Source organism: Lissotriton helveticus, chromosome 1_1 (genome assembly GCF_964261635.1).
Source record: "Lissotriton helveticus chromosome 1_1, aLisHel1.1, whole genome shotgun sequence".
Classification (NCBI taxonomy): Eukaryota; Metazoa; Chordata; class Amphibia; order Caudata; family Salamandridae; genus Lissotriton; species Lissotriton helveticus.
The window spans coordinates 1,980,826,998-1,980,845,906 of record NC_136057.1 but is presented as its reverse complement, the minus strand read 5'-3'; the positions used below and the strand labels follow the sequence as shown (position 1 = coordinate 1,980,845,906).

Genomic DNA, 18,909 nt, shown 5'->3' with positions numbered 1-18,909 from the left:
TTACTGTTCACTTAAGTAATTTAACTAAATAATCCAATGGTATCCTGTGGGGGAGGTAGGCTTCACAGTAGTGAACATAATTTAGCAGTTTTTCTCTACCAGGTCATGTAAAACTTAAACGTACATTTACAACTTTTTAAATGCAGCGCACCCTGCCCTAAAGGTGGTTTTGGGCCTACCTTAGGGGTGCCTAATATGTTGTGAAAAGGGAAGTTTGGGCCTGGAAAAGGGTTGCCCCGCCAAGTCGAATTGGCAGTTTAAAACTGCACACAGGCTGCAATTACAGGCCCGAGGCCTGTTTAAAAGGACTACTTAAGTGGGTGACATAATAAGTGCGGCAGGCCCACTAGTAGCATTTAGTTTGGAGGCCCTGGGTACATGTAGTAACACTTTACTAGGGACTTAAAAGTAAATTAAATGTGCCCATCAGGTGTAGGCCAATTGGACCATGGTTTAAGGAGTGAGCAAAAGCACTGTGGCACCGGTTAGCAGTAGTGAAGTGCACAGTCCTAGAAGCAAAAAAACACGGATTCAGAAAATAGGAAGGGTGGGCAAACATTTGGGGGTGACCCAGCAGAGAGGGCCAAGTCCAAGGCTCATGGTGGGTAACATTGCACAATAATCCAATACAGCAAGACATACATAAATTTATTTAAGGGGATTTGCAGCCACACATTGACCTCTGGCATTATTGGACTACGTGCTTCGGTGCTCATTATGTACTTTTATGTTGAATATTTGTTTCTAGTAGTCAGCTTGAAAAACGAGTTTCTTCAAAGTGAAGATAACAAGGGTTATTAATTCAAATTAGAATGCTTTAATTTTGTTGAACATTTATCAATAAATGCTCTATAAAACAATGGACAATTTCGAGAGTCAATACATTTGTGCGATTCTGTGGTGGAAGACTTTACTGCAAAATTATAGATTTAGTGCAGTTGCCACCCAATTAGCATATTTCACAGCTGTCACAAAACAATCTGTATCAAATATATGAAAATTATACCGCCAGAGAATGTACAGCATAATTTGCGTTTTTCTGCATAGTTTAGATAAATATTTGTATAATGTCATTATCCATGCAGCTTGTGTAATAGCCCTGAAAATGATGAAGCTCTGTGGATTGATTTGGCGTCAGTCACTGTGATGATGAAATCCATATTTCTCATGGAAGAGTGAAATATGTTCCATGGCCTGTGGATACCTGAAAAATTTGCGTTTTATGAATGTGAATTGTGTTCAATAAAGCATATAAACATGTAACATATGATGATGCATATTAGACATGAAAAGTGCTGCATGCCATGTGGATAACAATAGACAGCCCACCATGATATTTTTTACAGATAAAGTGGCAAAATGCTCAGAGGAACATTCTGCAGGACAACATAGGACACATGCTCACATGTCTCTGAAAATTGAAACACGTATAGTTTCTAACGTTACTAAGCTGAAATATCAAAAACTGAAACGTGAAGAATTAAATATTGTTTCGTCATGTGAATCTCTGTACAGCCCTGTAGCAAACAACACTCAGATTGGACTCGCATGAAAGGCAGCAGTACCAAAAAACAACTTAAATGCAGCTGAAAAGAGCAAGGGTTATCAGTATCCATTGACTATCTTTACGTTCCCTCTGTCGATGACAAGTATTTCCAGAGGTTAATGGGATGCCCATTTTCTTATTTTATTCAAGCAGTTGTTGCCTGAGAAACAGATGCACTAGCTAACTTGTACAACCAGCTGGCCATCACACATCTGCCTGATGACAGGCACGGGGATGGCACGGCAGAGCGCTGAGACATGACTGGCACACTTCACTGGGATCCCGCCTAACATGCCAGTGCAGTCAGCATGCGGGCAATAATGAGCCAAAGAAGACAGCAGCGGTCGGCTTTGTGCTGGCAAGCAGTTTTCTGCATGCAGGTCTTCGAGCGCCGTCCCACAAGGCTGCTGTCGGAGTAGACGCGCTTCAGGATGTGAAAGCTCTGTTGCTGTTCGAACAGTGGTAGTCTACCCGCTGTTAATGCCTCCGGCGCCGTAGCTGCCCTGAGCATTGGTACCGTAGTTCACGCGCCATTAGCCTGGTGCTCCAGAGCGTGTTTCCTGGCTGCACTGGCTGCAAACGCTTTACACTGCTTGCTTAGTATGCAGGGCCTGCCTAGCAGCTTTTGCTGCCTTAGCCAACTTCTCCCTTTGCAGTGTGCACATGTATCTCAGAATTCACTCAAAGTGCAAACGTTTTGGAATAAAAGGGTGGTTTTCTTCGTTAGCACAGTAAAAATGTGAGCTTCGTACTGTGAGTAAAAAAAATGAACATTTTGCATCGTTTAATAGCCTTGCATGTTAAGGATAGGAATGTTACACAAACCCATTTTCTTTAAAAAAAAAAAAAATATAAACAGGTATTTTATTTACTGGATGACAGGAAAGCGGAGGCTGCTATTGATAGGAATACATTTGTTTTAAGAGCAGCCTCCAGAATGCTGATCACTTCTACAGGTTAAAGTAATCAACCAAGGATTACATGGTTTCCTTTGAAAAAAGGGCTTTGCCAGGTAAACACAGTGGCCTCTGCTTGCTTCAACACACTAAGGATGCTGAAGAAAATCTTCAGCAAAAGACACACAATTGATGGACGGAATGCAGAACAAATCAAAACATTCACCCCCAGTCAAGAGATCTGGGTTAAATCCATCATTCTTTTGCTCACCATGCCACCTCAGTTTAGACCTGGCCATATGCAAATCAGTCTTGACCCTGTACCTCATGGGAGCCGTCCAGCACGAACTGCCAAGCCAGGTCCTCCCTGGACCGGAAACAAGCATCCTAGGACCCGTTTCAATTGTCTGTCAATTATGTGTCTTTTGCTTTCTCGCCCTAAGTGCGCCCAGTATGCCCAGACGTGGGTCCCAGGCTCACTGTGCCACTGGAATCAAGCTATCCTGGCTGAAGAGGGGTGAAACCCCGAAACCGGTCCTAGGATGCTTATTTCTGGTCCAGGGAGGACCAGGCTTGGCAGTTCGGGCTGGGCTGTTCGCATGAGGCACAGGGTCAAGACTGATTTGCATGTGGCCAGGTCTAAACTGGGGTGGTAAGGTGAGCAAAAGAATGACGGATCTAGGCCAGATCTGTTGACTGGGGGTGAATATTTTGATTTGTTCTGCATTCCGTCCATCAATTGTGTGTCTTTCGAAGAAAACCTTCAAGTAGCTATCATACAACACCAGGAAAACGATCATCCAAGCCCTCATTACAACCAGACTATACTATGGAAACACCATGAGGGAAGAATTACCCACCAGCTCACAAGAAGATTGCAGACCGTCCAAAAGACACCAGCCACATTAGTCTTCAACCTCCCACGCTGAGCCCACATTACACACACATCACCTTAGGGACCACCACTGCAGTGCTTAATTTGTAAAGCAATAAGTGCTAGTGCTCTCATCAGGAGGCCACTACATCCTGCAACACACATTGGCCCTGCCAGATCTGCCAATGACATTACCTATTCAACCACTAATCATCTCACTTCTACAAGCGTGACAACTCAGATTCTTTCAGGCCCCCAAAGATATAAGAATGGCTTGGACGGCACGTAAAAATAATTTTTAATGTAGATTGAATGTAGGAGATTAGGATGTGCTTCTTATGTTTACCCCCACTTTTTGCTGATGTTTCACTGTTTTTCGACTTTTGTCTGGCTGAGGCCCTGCTATCCAGGACGCTAGACTAGCTGCTTCCTCTCTAAATTGATTCCATGTACTTTAGGTAAACTCCAGTTTGGTTACTGGGGTACCATTATGAGTACACTAGGTACTAAAGGCATAGGTACCCCAGAGGCCTACCAGGGGCTGCAGCATGTATTATGCCACTCCTGGGAAGCCTTCCAAAATGACACCACAGGACTGCTACTGCAGCCTGTGTGAGGTGGTGCATGCACACCTTACTTAGATATAAGTTACCTATATCTACCTTAAATCACTACTCATATAAACCTCTCAGTCACCCCTATGGCAGGCTGTATCAATCCTGACGGCAGGGAGCTGGGTTTTGTGTGAGAGGGTGCCCATGCATGAGCAGGGCCCCTCTGCAGACTTCGGAATCTATTCTCCGGGGTTGTTCTGTGATGCAGCCAGACCTTATACTCGAGTGCATTATAACATTGCTGTAACACTGAGAAAGACAAACTTGTACATCAAGGAAATTCAGGGACAGTGAGACCCAAAATGAGAGTGGCCCAGCTTTCCTGTTTGTCCCGTTTATGCAGAACCATGACAAAGAGCCAGCCTCCGACCACCGCCACTCGACACTTCAAAGTATCTCTGCAGCCTCACCCCACAGCCTGAGTCTGATGGAGGCGATGGTGTCAATAGGGTAATGAGACCCGCAAAGGCTGAGCCCACCATTGGGTTTGGCTAGACTGGACTCCCAGTCACTTCCTGCAGCCTCTTTCTGCAGGTCCCCTAAACCGTGAGTGTCTCCTGCCGTGTGAACCCTATGCCTAATAGTACCAATGCCCCAACCCCCACAGCCTGAGTGAGGAGAAGTGGACCAATGGTGTCTCTACATTCCCAAGCATCTCAAGGACTGAGCCCCCCTGTGGGTTTGCCCAAATTGATCCCCCACTCCCAGTTTTTAGCCTCTTTTCAACTGAAACATTCCCCATTGAAGTTAACGGGGCACCCAATGTTGACACACCTCTGCACCCGGAAGTCCCTGTGCTGCCAGAGGTGACCTTTTGGTGTTGGCTTGGACCTTGCCTCTGCTCAACCGTAAGTCCTGGACAAGTTTTCCATAAGTAGTTGATAAGTGCCTGAATGCAGTATATGTTTTTATCCCATTGATTAACATAGCAAACCCAGAAATTGACCTAAGTGTGAACTTTTGAAGCCTGTAAATTGATATTTCGGAAAGGACTTACCTGATTCTAAATTCTTAGTTTGTAAATTCATACAAAATCTGTGTTGTTTTTGTAAATTGGTGTTGGATTTCTGTATTGAGACTGTGTCTCACTTACTGCCTTTATGTTTGCAATAATGCTTAGCGTTATCCTATAATTTGCCTATCTGCTCGCCCTAAAAGAGAGCGTTTGGGTTATCATTTGCACCTCTGTAAACCAATCGGGGTGTGCCTTGACTCTTTACACAGTGTACTTCATTTTGGTCCACTATATAAAGAGATAGCTTCATGGACAGTTGGATTAACCAATAGTAAGGGCTTGAATACAAATGTCCAAAAGGGGTAGGTGCTATTTGTTAAAAACAAGTAAATACAGACACTCTTGTCAATTGTATGTAAAGTTTTTTAAAATGAGGCCTAACAAGTGGATTTTGATTCTTTCCCCATCAATCTATGCATGTCGCTGTGACTGCATAATGGTCTTTCTGTATCTGCGTAAGCATTTTAAATCAATTCCATCATCATAAGCAATTCAATAAAGGCTTAATAAGTTGTCAACTACCAAGATAGTGATTTGGGAAATGTGTGTACAGTTTCAACATGTGAACAGTGATGGAAATGTGTCATTTGCTCCTCAGTTTGTGTCTTAGGCTCCTTCTCCTCACATAATCAAATTTTAAGTAAGCAAAATGTATACTTGCTTTTAACACCTTCTTCAATTATGATACGTTATTTTTATAACATACTCTTTTTCTAGGATGTAACCAAAGTGGGAAACGTTCACTAACTTTGCTGATGTCCACTTAGTAATTGTTTTGTTAAACGTTGACTTATCTTGAAAACTTCGAAGTTTAACAAAAACGGAGAGACAAAAATTGGAAAAAAAATCAGTTGCAAAAACTCTAGGAATTCTCGTTTTGGTGGGATATTACTCTAACAGAAAAAGGGGTTTGCCTCAAATTTCATGACAAAAACATATCCTAGCAAAACTCCTCATCATAAAAATGGTTGTGGGAAATTCCTAACCCCACCCGCAGTCTGAATACCACAATCCTCAAAAGTACCTGAAGTTGAGAAAGTTACACAACATTTGTGGGATATAAATGGTGCATTCACTTATTTTCAGTAGCCTGAGATACTGTAATAATCTGTAGACTGTACCGGGTGCAATTTTCGTGAGTGAAATTTTAAAATCCGGCCTGCTGCAATATACCTGGGGAAAATGGTGAATATATTCCAAAGCCCGCATATAGAACCTGATTCACATTAAAGCTTGTGATATTTTTATGTACAGAATTCCCCACCCTGACTGTGGATTCTCCGCAGTTATAAAATTCCTATAAAATTGCAGTTTTCTGAATACCGATAAAAGTATCAGAATGTATTCAGTCAGTGAATATTTCATCCGATCCTGCCCCAGTCCTCTTCAGGGTTATTAGGCATTCAGTGTACTGTATGAAGAGAAGTTACCTCCAGGACCTTAAAAATTGTCAATGATGTTGTCATTTTAGATAACATTTATGAACTTTAACATCCACATTACCAATCTAACCATAACATTAGACTGCAAATGTGAAACCCTACAAAGAAAGTCTCCCTAAAAGGCATAATGTGTGAGAAAACATTACAAGGACTCTTCTCAAACTCTACTTTTTTATAGCAATTCCATATTAGTTTATGCTTGCAACCATTTTTCTTGCATGCTGAGCTAAATTTCTATAAATTGCTTAGAATTGTAATCACAGTTATTTCACGGAAAGTTGAGCATTAATTAATGTTTCCTTTTTGGTTTTTCTTTTAAGTTTACATTTATTTTCTGTTTGCCTCTCCAATTTTTACAATTTTATTTTCAATCAATGAATCCATGCTGTATGAAAAAAGTAGACTTTCTACTATTAGTCTGCATTCTATTTTATATCGAGATGTGGCATTGCACAGAATGACTATACCATTTGACATGTTATTTTGTTACTACATTGTCTGTTGTGGAACGATATCCCCATGGGACACATGGGTGACAGGCTGCATCGTGCTTTCAAGAGCTGTTGTACATAAAGGCATCTTCAGTTTCGGTATTTTTGCAAATAGCACGGATGTGCTTCATCAATGTTCTTGCTATTGCTCATTCGTCTAGTACGTAGATGATTTCCTTATATTAACAATATGTTGAAACATTCTTTTCCAGGGTTACCAGAACCGAAAATAGATAAGGTATTCGACGGGATGTCAATGAACCAAGGATTTTACACATCCAAAGACTTTTTACCTCTTGTAGCAAAGGCAAGCAAACAAGGTATGGGTAAGAAAAACATGTGTTTCCCGATCAGAATGTTCACTGTTTGTGTAAATAAGCTGTGATTTTGTTCTGTGTATAAGCGTTAACAAATAGTGAACCACACAGAATACTGGTTTGTAGACAATCACCATGGATTACTTCTAGGTATCACTTTACCGAGTCTGATGAAAACATTAGGACAGAATAAATTGGAAAGGATGTAGCCTTACGGCTTAAGCGGTTGACCTCTAAGGTGGAGAACCGGGTTCGAGTCTCGGCAATGACGCTCAACATCCTGTGATTCTGGGCAAATCACTTAATCTCCCTGTGCCTAAATAAATAATGTGTCGGTATGTAACAAAACTGGTGCTCATGTAAAGCGCTCTGATACCCGATGACTCGGATCTAGTTCGTGCTATATAAAACTAAACATTTTTTTTTAAATGTACCTTTACAACTGAGTTTACCTATTTTACACCTGCTAGGAATCCATTAATCCATTAATGGATTCCTGGCAGGTGTAAATTACTTTATGGGTGTATTTATCTCGGTCATGAGTGGTAGAAATCTGCAGTTGTAAATCTCACTTGAGGTGAGAAGTCGGTATTCCAAGCTGTTCTTTGCCGTTGACATTTGGGATCACCGACACAATTGGAAATTTGTAGGTATTGCCAAACTGAAGACTGACCCTTTCAGCCAAATTCCCGTTTACGACTGCAAAAAATGGTTGTACATCTGCCCCATAGTTCTCAGCAGGTGGACACACTTGACTTTCGCAATAGTACACATTAACGAGTACCTGCACAGCTTTTCCAGAGTACTAATAGGAATATTGGTGAATATGATTGAGTAGCAACTGTGCTTTGCACTTAGACGTGACTCCAGGTCCTCTTTTTCGTGAGTCCACCCCATTATTTTTACTAGGAAAGAATGTCAGACAATTTACAAAATTAAGATCATAATTTTGAATGGCTGACTATTTGGTGCAGTAATACCTCTCATCTAGTAAATACTGGGTACAATAATCCTTCCCTCTGTTCTTAGTTTTCCTACTCAAATTAAGGCACTGCCTACGTTTTGAGCTTGCACACCCAATTAAGGCAGATTTTTGTTCTTAATGCCCTTGTTCCCTAGTCACAATTTATCCAGATTTTGTTGCAAAGTAAAAATTGTGGATGTGTGGTAAATTCCTCACACGTATTTTCAGATCGGGTCAAAATTCTAATTTGCGCTGGTTTCGAAATTACCAGGTCACTCGAGTGAGATGCGCAGGGATACTTTGTAACTTATACTGTTACTTCCAGATTAACCTGTTTTAGTAAATTACACAGTAGAAGAAATGATCATCTGCAGACATTCAGCTCATGATACAACGGTGGAAACACTGATACATAACTCTAGTTTGGCCCACGTTATTTGATTACTTTAGTGTCAGAGCTGTCCTTTCTTTTAATACGCTTTTATCTTAACACATTTTCCTTATATGAGTTGGATAAAACGTAGGGGCATATTATCAAGGAACGGTGTTAAAATTATCGCCGCTGTAGCGGCAGGAAACTGCTGCTAAAGCGGCGATATTGGGCTTGATATTATGCCCTTGAGAATTCCAATAGAAGCCCATGTTCTGGTGTTAACATGGGCCTCTATTGGAATTCTCTACGGCATATTATCAAGCCCAATATAGCCATTTTAGCGGAAGTTTCATGCCGCTAAAGCTGCAATAATTTTAATGCCGTTCCTTGATAATATGCTCCGTAGTTTTTCTACTTTGGTACAACGCCAATTACTAGTGCTGTCCATGTGTTGATATCTTTTAGTATGTTTAAGACACCAGAACACATTAAGTATTTTTTTTTTGTATTCAAACATGCTCAGTACTTTTTTCTTGTTGTTAGCAACCCGTTTCTTTTAATGAAATGTATGTCTTAGCCCATATCAAATATTGATAGTTTTGCAAGTGGGTTGTGAAATATTTGTCCATAATAGTAAATATTTGAAGAATTATATTAGATTTTACCATATGGGTAGTATGGAAATGTAATGTAGTGAGTAGAAGTACACATAAGCCCTCTCATAACACCCTTGGCTTCACGATGGCAACCAGAAGAGAACTTCGACAAAGAGCCCCCTCGTGGGGCCAATTGGGCTTTGCAGCGCCGGCCCAATGAGGAGCTTCCCTATGATGAAGCATGATACCCCTCAGGTGTGTGAGGGCCCTTGCTCCTTATTTTTTCTATTCCAGTTCTAGTACACACTCTTATTCCCGTGCCTGGTTGATAACACTTCCCTCTTCCCTTTTCTCTTCTACCTCTCCCACACCATAGGCACAGCATACTCCTTTGTTTTTGCATAGTTGATTGGGGCCTGTATGCTGGACCTTCTAAGCCCCCGTCCCTCCTCTTGATATTCAAATCTTGCCAATAATCCATTTCACAGGCCAGGCATACTTCACAAACAAGAGGGCCTGATGCACTATTCCCATTTGCAGAATAGGGGATGTGCACTTTGCTCACTGACTGATTTCCGGATGGGAATGCAATTTGCCCACTTACAAGGAGTTGCAAAATGACCTGCATAATGAATTTTTAATTAAATCAGTCACAATTTGCATCCAACTGTGATTGGCTACAAATGCCAAGCTTACTCCCTACAATTGCATTACCAAAACGGGAAAATGTATTTTTTAAATGCAGCGTGCCTCCAATAAGTGTTATCTGCAGCTAATCTACAAGAAAATCCTCCTTGGAAACATTGCTCATGGGGCAGACCACTTTTCAATCCTCTCAAGGCTGTCGACACAATTCCCAAAGGTTCCCTTTTGAGAATCAGTAACCACCCCAATAAGGGGATCAGTAGCTCATCAGTGGTTTGCTATCGCAATTGCTATCACCAACCATTGATGTATTCTGCTGCAACTCCCAAAGGAGTGGAATAAGTCTTTGATGCCCCCTCCTGTTAGCCTATTGTAATGGAGCACAAAAAGCCTTTTTATAAGTCAAAAAGACTTTTCGAACTCATTAAAGGACTTTGATGCTCTCTATAAGGATATTTTGAGGCCAGAAACCCTGCGTTTTTGAGTATAACAAGCTTTGTGACTGCTAAGAACTTTTTTACATGAGGCCCACAATTTCATTTTTGCATTTTTATTTCACAAGAACGTCTGAAAAAAGCTGACATTTGCACATATTTCACGTTTTTCGTTTAAGCCCTTGGAAATTAGGTTGCTTGAGTCCATATGATCCCCTTTTGTAGAACATGGAACTGAATTAATCTCTTTGTTCTTGATTATTTTATTTTTTATTTTTTTTACTTGGTCTCATGTTTGTGAGCAAAGTGGTTGTTTGGAGCCATCTACACACGTGCCCTTTCAACACCTCTGATACTGAATAACTGACATGCCCGTGTCACAAAGTCACTTTCAGCAGTAAATGCAACTGTTTACAATAGAGTCGTTGTAAACCGTATGAATGGGTGGGGAGTGGGCAGATCAAGGTGTGATTTGCCTTGTGAGTTTGTTAATGCTCACGAACGTGCATTTGTGGCAATTCACAAACTCCTCTCTCACAGAGTACCCAGTTAAGAAATGGGCAGAGATTTTTTTCTCCGAAAACCTGGACCAAATGTGATTTCATGTTGGAAGAACATAGAAAGACCCCAAAAATAGTAAGGTTGTACAGCAAGGAGTTTCACCACAGGGGAGAAAATTGTAGCAGAGGAAAAAAACAAAAGTGTGCACCAACAGAGCAGGGGTGTCTGTCGCAAAGTGGAATTGTACTATGCATTCAATTCCAATTCAGGGTCATACCGTGAACATTTCATATAAATGGTATTTTCTGTAGCATGCCTGCAACCTGGTCACTAATGCAGCTTTCCGGGTGTACTATTGTCAATGTTTGTCAGTTGTAAAAAGCACTAAATGTGTACCTGTTCATATGAGAACTCGGACGGGTGCAAATTTTCAATTTTATATCTGAATAATGTGTGTTTATTTGCTTTCTCCTTGTCAGACACAAGCTTCGGTTATTCTCACCTGGACCTTTGTGAATGCAGATGAACGAAGTTTCTGAATGCCCTATGTCTTTTGTTATTTATTTCAAATGCCCCAACATATTTCTGAGAGAGTTATTAACATCATTTCTATTTGTATATGAAATTTAATAACTATTTCCACCAAAAATATACTTTTTTTTTTGCCCCGGGAACTGACTGATACCCTTTACTTGGACGAAAACCAAGCAATCTTCTTTAGAATACTGGCTCTACATCAAAAATGAAAGTCTCTTTTGGATGAGCTGATGGCAAAGGTCATGACTGGAGGAACCATTTTGAGCAGATTATGCCTTTTAAGGATATTATTGTCAGTTCTCAAACTACTTGTGGAAACAAAATATTTCATTACACCCCTCTTTATGTATACATAAGGTATATTCTAGCTGACATGCCATTCAGCGAGGAAGTAAACGAAGTAGCCTCTAAAGCTAGATTTTTTAAATTTCTCTTTATATTGCATGTGTGTAGGAAATTGGTTTATAGTTGGGATGGATTAGTGTCCACTATAAGTAGTAAAGTCAGTACCCTGTTCGGTCAAGTCAAAGGCTTCAATAATCTAAACCAGAGTTAAACCACTTTACAGCTATGGCACAGAGCAGACAGGCTTATCCTAATGAAATGACTAAACCAATTAGAAGTTCTAAAAACAGTTAAAAAGCCAAAAGCACAACGAAATAAAAACCCCACTTCAATTCATAAAAATAGAGTAACATAAAATGAACAAACGGAGAAACCTCCAGTTATGGTGGTTGGAGATATGAACTTTTTAGCGATGTATGTGAAAATAGCCTCAGAAGCTGCAAAGAACCTACGATAGTCAATAGTCTTAATAGACAAAAACCTAGGTGTGATTTGATGCCGCAGTGGATCGAGGGTCGGATGCACCAATTAAATTGACCATACTAGGGCCTTGAAGTGTTGTAGTTCAAAAAAGTTTCTAAGTCCCAACCTGAAAAGGAACTTTGTTTTTTTTCTGAGGAAAATCTCTTTTGCAAATGGGACACGTGAAACTGCTGGTCGGGTACCTTTCACGGTCCGTCAAAACTCTGCAGCAAAAGTTCTGACAAATGTCTTTTGGTGCCCAAACAACCACATTAGTTCCCGCCCAAGGACCTCAGAGGCTCACAGGAAGCACTTGCAGACTTTCAGTGTGTCAGTCCGAGGGAGATAGCAAAGTCTAGTCTAGGTCCAGGACAGGAATGTCCTCCTCCGCTTTTTTTCCGTCCTTGGATTTGAAGTGGAAGGGGGCTCAACCTTGTCGTATCTTTCTGTCAGGTCACAGACGCCAAGTGCAGCAGGTTCCGTCTGCCTGATAAACTTTCACAAGTAAAACACTGTTCTGATGGGGTGCTGTGGATGCCACCTTTATGCCTGGCAATAGAAGGTAGGTGGGTGTTACTTCTATACACTCTATCCAATGGGGTAAAGATTCCAAGGGTCAATCCAAACCACCTTTTCAGTAGTTCCTATTTGTAAACAGGCTCAAACTGTCACATACCAAGTTATTTTATTATATTTATGTTACTTTAACAGGTTGCACTGCAGCTTTTACACTGAGACAGTCAGGATGCAATGGAAGTCTTGAAGTAATATTTTCCTTTGTCCCACTAATGAATGGCACACTAAGTTCTGTAATCCACAGGTGACATTTAGTTTTTCATACTATTGGTATATTCCTGCACCATACACTATGGTCCTATAGGAAATTATATAACAGCCTATTTCTACATGTTTTAGCTCTCAGAGCACATACACCTGGGACTGGACAGAAGTGTGCCACTCTGCTGAGAAATAAAAGTCTGCACAAAATAGGGGCATTTTCTCACAATGTCTATAAATGTAACTAGCCAAAGTTAGACCAAAGTGAACTATTGAAGTGTACACCTGTATGTTCCCAACAACTCTATGCATACCATTGAAAACGTCTCTGTAAAAGGTAGTTCCATTTTAAAGGAACAGATAATTAGCTAGCTCTTTGGAAATGTGTGAGCATCCAGTGCTTTCAGTGCCCTGTGCAAGAACCTGTTGTAAAATACAGCACTTTGGGTAGAAGTATGAAGAGGAAATCTAATTGCCACTAAACACTTGGGAAAGTGATAGATAGATAGATAGATAGATAGATAGATAGATAGATAGATAGATAGATAGATAGATAGATAGATAGATAGATAGATAGATAGATAGATAGATAGATAGATAGATACACAATTAATTCAATTGCAATCAGGCCATATAAAAACAATATAAGGTGCATACATTCCAATATTCTAAAAAGGTATAAAAAATGTTATCACTCTGTTGTTCTGCCATTTAAAACGTTTAAACACCGCTTAAGCAACAATAAACATGAAGCTTTAAAACAGTTTGTGCTGCATTATGGATTATAGTTCTGTATGATTGCCAGAATCAAAAACTGATTTTACTATGGTCAGATATTTCATGAAGCGTGCCGCCAGCTGCACTGATTCACCTTTCATTAACTCGACCAGGGCAGCTTGACATGTCCGTATATTTAAAAAATGCCAAATAGGCCGAAAGTCAGTATATTATGAAACTGCTTAGTTTCTCGCAAATGCACAGTATGTGGCTTAGAGATTACTCTACTCCCCCGCATGTTTCGGCACAGAGTGGCTCCAGTCTCTTTGTACCCTTGTCCATACTTGTATGCCATCAATGGAATCAATCCGAACCACAATTACATTAGTTTATGCTTCATTATTGGTTTTAAAGGGGAGGATAGGTAATATGGCAAGGTCCCACTGTTGTAGAGTTTTGATGCCCAACTTCCATGCCTTAAGTTTTTCAGAGTTTGTGTATCACTATCGGCTGACAGTATCGTCACCTGTTTTGTTAAAAGTCTTGCTGCTGCCGATGTGGGTATAGGGGCTGACAATATTTCCTTTGCTTCCAATACCTCAGCACAGTTAGCTAGAAATTCACACTATGTGGACCCTCAACTGTTTATCATTGCCCAGATGTTTTTCTTTAGCATGTTATCCTGGGCTTGTCTGGCTTTTAGAAAATAGGCTATGAATCTAGCTTTAAGGATCCCCTTTTGAGATGAAAGGTTGAACTCCCTAAGTATTTGCACATGTGGGGTAGCAGTCGGTAAAAAGAAAACTCTACGTAAACAGGCTGACTCAGCTCTGTCCAGCCATGTTGTGATTTTTATCTTTGAAAGCTAATGCACCATGGGCTACTGATGGTAGAAATTTTCCCCCATTATTCGGGTTAAGGGGGTAAGATCTGGTGAGCTTATGGCTTTCCTTGCTCTACAGAAAACGCCCTCCAAAGATTGAGCCGTTCCTTACATTGCAGTGATGTGAGCAGATGGCTGTCCTTTATGATCGATCCACACTCTAGGTATTAATATGCGGTAACTATTGCAATAGATTTACCTTCAATGTGTTATGCACCTTTCCCTTTTATTTTTCACAAAATGATCATTGCCTTTGGTTTCGCCATATTTATTTTTAGATTGTTCTATCTGCAATATCAAGGCAATGCATTTAGCAGCTGCTGTAATCTGATCGGAGTTTGATCGAGCAATATTGTGTCGTCCGCATATTGAAGAGATTAAATTTGGTTTCAGCTAGTTTGGGAGGGAAGGCTCAGGCTTCAGCCAAACAGTCTGGTAAATTGGCCAGGTACAGATTAAAAGCATTGGGGCCAATAAGCATCCTTGCTTCAAACCTTTATTAGTTTGTATTTTTTTGGTGGTAGACCAGGCTGTAGTGACTCAAATCTTGACCCAAGTTTCCGAATATAGAGCAACCAATGCTTTTAAGAGCATATTATCAATCCCCCAACTTTTTCATTTCATCCACAATCTTGGGCGGGACACACTTAAAGGCAGTTTGGAAATCGCTGTATGCAAGATACAGAGCACTACCTTTTTTTGCCAATGTTGTCTCGATCAGGTTGGACATACAGATCAAGTTATCTTTGATGTGCGATCCCTTTTGGTAGCCTGTTTGCGTGTGAGGGATCAATTTATGCACTTCATCCCAAGCCGTTAGTTCTTGTAGCAGTACACTAGCGTAGCATTTCACATGAACATATAGGTGCGCGATCATTCGACAATTTTCTGTGATGGATCTTGAACCTTTTTTGTGTTTTGGGACAAGAAGGGATCCCATCCATGACTCAGGGATAATTCTTCCCAAACTTATACTCCCAGAATAAAGGCGCCATGATTGTTGCCCATTTATGTGCTGTCCTTTTAAAGACGATGGGCGGAATACCATTAGGGCAAGGCACCCCTCCAGAACTCATTTTGTTAATAAGGTTCATAACTTCATTGGGTGTTTTTTCTTCCGGTCACGTTATGTTGTTAACGTTCCTCATAAGAGGAATTGTGCAATTGTTACTGGATGTCTCCACATAGAGAACTTCTATGTGTTTGTCCCAAGCTGCAGGCGAGAGATTTGTGATTGTAGGACAATGGCTGGATATAAAGCATTTATGCATTCAATTCCAAAATCGCTTCTGGTCTCATAATTTTATAATTTCATGTGTTTTACTCCGGTGGTTTTCTTCAATCATTCTCGTATAGGAGAATCTTGCTTTCCTGTATTCCCGGTGGAAATCTATACATTTTGCCTTTAAAGATCTTGGTTCGGGCATATCCTTAGTAGTTTTGCGCATGATATTATTTGGTTTGCGTTTTACTATCGCTATTAGTCGTTTTTGTTTTGTATGGCGATTGTTTTTTTTGGGGGAAATTGGTTGGGTCTTGGTTTCTTCACAGTTGTTAAATTTTTCCTTATTTCTTCCAAGAGGAGCTCCCATGATTTATTTGAGGGCAGTTCGCCATTACCCTGGGTTACGCTGTTCAAAGAGATTCTGCTTCTTAACTACATTTTCTTGATGTTCTATTGCCCACCTTATTTCATTTATTGGTTCCAGTGATTGCTTGCCACAGTTGGTATTACCGAGAAGTCCTGAATTGTGTTTAAATGGGCAATCGAGATCCAGATGTGGTCCAGTGTAGCCAATCTAAAGTTTGAAAGGTAAGTAAAAGCTGCTGGCAAGTCAGCGGCTGGTACACCGTTTAGGATTCAAAGGCCCACGTGATTAAAGAAAGCAAACAATTTAAGACCATGACATCTTTTCATTGGTACTGGCAGCTTATATCTGGAATAGACCAGGTGGAGTCATTCAGGGCTTGAGTTTATAACAAAATACTTTCGACATTTCTGGAATGTATAGGTTACATTTGATATTAGGAAGTAAACAGCCCTGCTTTAGGCTATTTCCAGTGCATGCATGCTTACACCCCACTACAAGGATGACGCGATGGAGAGGCTTTAGGACCCCAGGACCAGTACTCTACTATGGAACGTGGGGAAGGACGATCTCAGTGTATTCAGTGCGTGGCATTGTATTTGGTAAATATTTCCCTCCTATTTATCTCCCACATAATTTGTTTCAGATAGTCATTGATTTATTTTTTGCCTTGGGGTCTTTTTATGAGCATCAATAAACAGACCGATTTAGCTGTACAATTTAGGATTGTGTGCTCACCTCAGAGTTTTCTGAAAATTATCCTTTTATTTTAAGGACAAGGTTTCAAAAGCTATTTCGCTGTCCTGAATTTGGGTTATCACGTTGCATTATGCTGAAACAAATCTTTCTACAAAAAGGTATCTATAGTTGTAAGGACAAAATATCACTTTGTTTTATCTCTGGTGACATAATGGAGACACCTTGATTGAGAAATTAATTAAAATAAGTTTGAATAGATTTTACACCTGCAATCACCTCAAACAGATATAGTAATATTATGCCAATTAATCGAATGCATAGCATATCACGAGGGAGGACTGTAGCAGTCTGTTTTATCTATTTTAGGTGGTTGAAGAGTGTTAAACAACCGTCAAATGGGAGACATGTGAATAGATGGTCCTCAGGAGTAGGAAAAAGGTGGCTTAAAAAAGTATGCCTGGAAAGTAATTCATGAGGGACTTAAAACTTTCACAGCAAAACTTGAGCGAACAGATCATAATATTTAATACTGACCATTTTCCCAGTTCATAATGTTTTTATGATTTCTAATATTATATCTCTATATTGATTTAAGTAATCATAAATGAAATACACAAACAAAACAAGGTTTCACTTAGACTTAGACCTCTTTGCAGGGACACCCCCAAACATTTTTTTAGTTCACCCCTCTTTTTTATTCTAGCCCATTGTTACTGGATTTTAGGACTCTGTGCACATTACTACTGCTAACCTGTGCTAATGTGCTTGGACTCTCTCCCTTTAAACATGGTCAAATTGGCTTACACTCAATTGCCACATTTAATTTACATATAAACCCTTAGTAAAGCGGTACTACATTTACACAGGGCCTGCAAATTAAATGTTACTAGTGGGCTTCTCTAACAGTGGAAGATTTGGCTCTAATCAGTAAGGCTGAGCCTCCTAACAAAAAGCCTATAACCTTGCCAATACTGACGTTTACTTTAAGAAAAAACCCAATGGGTACAAGAAAACCAATTAATGTCACCCAATTCCGACATTTATCAAAAATATTTTTTATTCAATTTCATGGAAAAATTAGCATTCATCATTGATTAAAATGCATATATCTTATTTCCAAATTTTGTACGCAAAACACCACAAACTAAACTTGTGACCCAGAAAAACATTCAATGAATTAGGGTCTATGACCTGTATCATGAAAAGACAACATCAATATAAACGACACATACACATAACTAGGACAAAACATGTAACATACATCAAACAATCTTTGCTCAGGTGGGTTAGCCCTTCATTTAAACACTTTTTTTGACAAGAGCCTCTCAAGTAGAGCAAATACAAACACTATGGTTTTTTTTCAAAAAACAATTCCTGCATTGAGCTATATATTGCACTAAATTTACAAAGTTATCCAACCAGTCAGAAAAGTCATGTTTTTAATCAAACATGTTTGAAAACAACAGGGTTGATGCATTTCGAACCACACAATTACAAGCTGGGAGTTCTCTTCAGGACCAAACACTATTCATCGAGATCAGCCGATCTCGCTCTAGAATCAGTTTTAAGTTCTCTTCTTGGTTTCATTGTCCAGATGGAAATAATCTATCTGTATTCATGGTTAGCGGTGATGAAAAATGGCACACCTTACAAACTCATCTTGTGTCCGTGGGACGCTTCCATCGACTTTAAAAGCAATCTTTTTCTGTGAATTAGGCTGCTTCACGTCCCTTCCTCCAGAACCCGGAGTCACCCCTCTTTTTATCTCTAGCCCATTTTTACTGGATTTTAGGACTCTGTGCACATTACTACTGCTAACCAGTGCTAATGTGCTTGGAGTCTCTCCCTTTAAACATGGTAAGATTGGCTTACACTCAATTGCCACATTTAATTTACATTTAATTTACATATAAACCCCTAATAAAGTGGTACTGCATGTACACAGGACCTGCAAATAAAATGCTACTTGTGGGCCTGCAGCACTTATTGTGTCACCCACTTAAGTATCCCTTCAAATATGTCTCAGGCCTGACACTGCTGCCTTTTTCAACTTTAAACTGCTATTTCAACCTCGCAAAATAAACCTCTTGCCAGACCTAAATCTTCCTTTTTAATACATTTAAGTCATCCTAAGGTAGGCCCTCAACAGCCAATAGGGCAGTGTGCTTTGTATTTTCAAAGTTGGACATGTG

General features: G+C 40.1%; 1 protein-coding gene across 2 annotated transcripts in view; it reads left to right on the top strand.

Annotated features, from left to right (window-relative positions):
• DPYD (dihydropyrimidine dehydrogenase) overlaps nucleotides 1-18,909 on the top strand; it is a 3,662,673-nt gene that overhangs the window by 1,925,233 nt on the left and 1,718,531 nt on the right. For both annotated transcript variants that reach the window (XR_013594885.1, XM_078644210.1), the window contains exon 9: nucleotides 7,091-7,198. Coding sequence is in view for 1 of the 2 variants with exons in the window: in XM_078644210.1 (XP_078500336.1) it covers nucleotides 7,091-7,198 (108 nt within the window). In the remaining variant the exon portion in view is untranslated. The remainder of the gene's footprint in view (nucleotides 1-7,090; nucleotides 7,199-18,909) is intronic.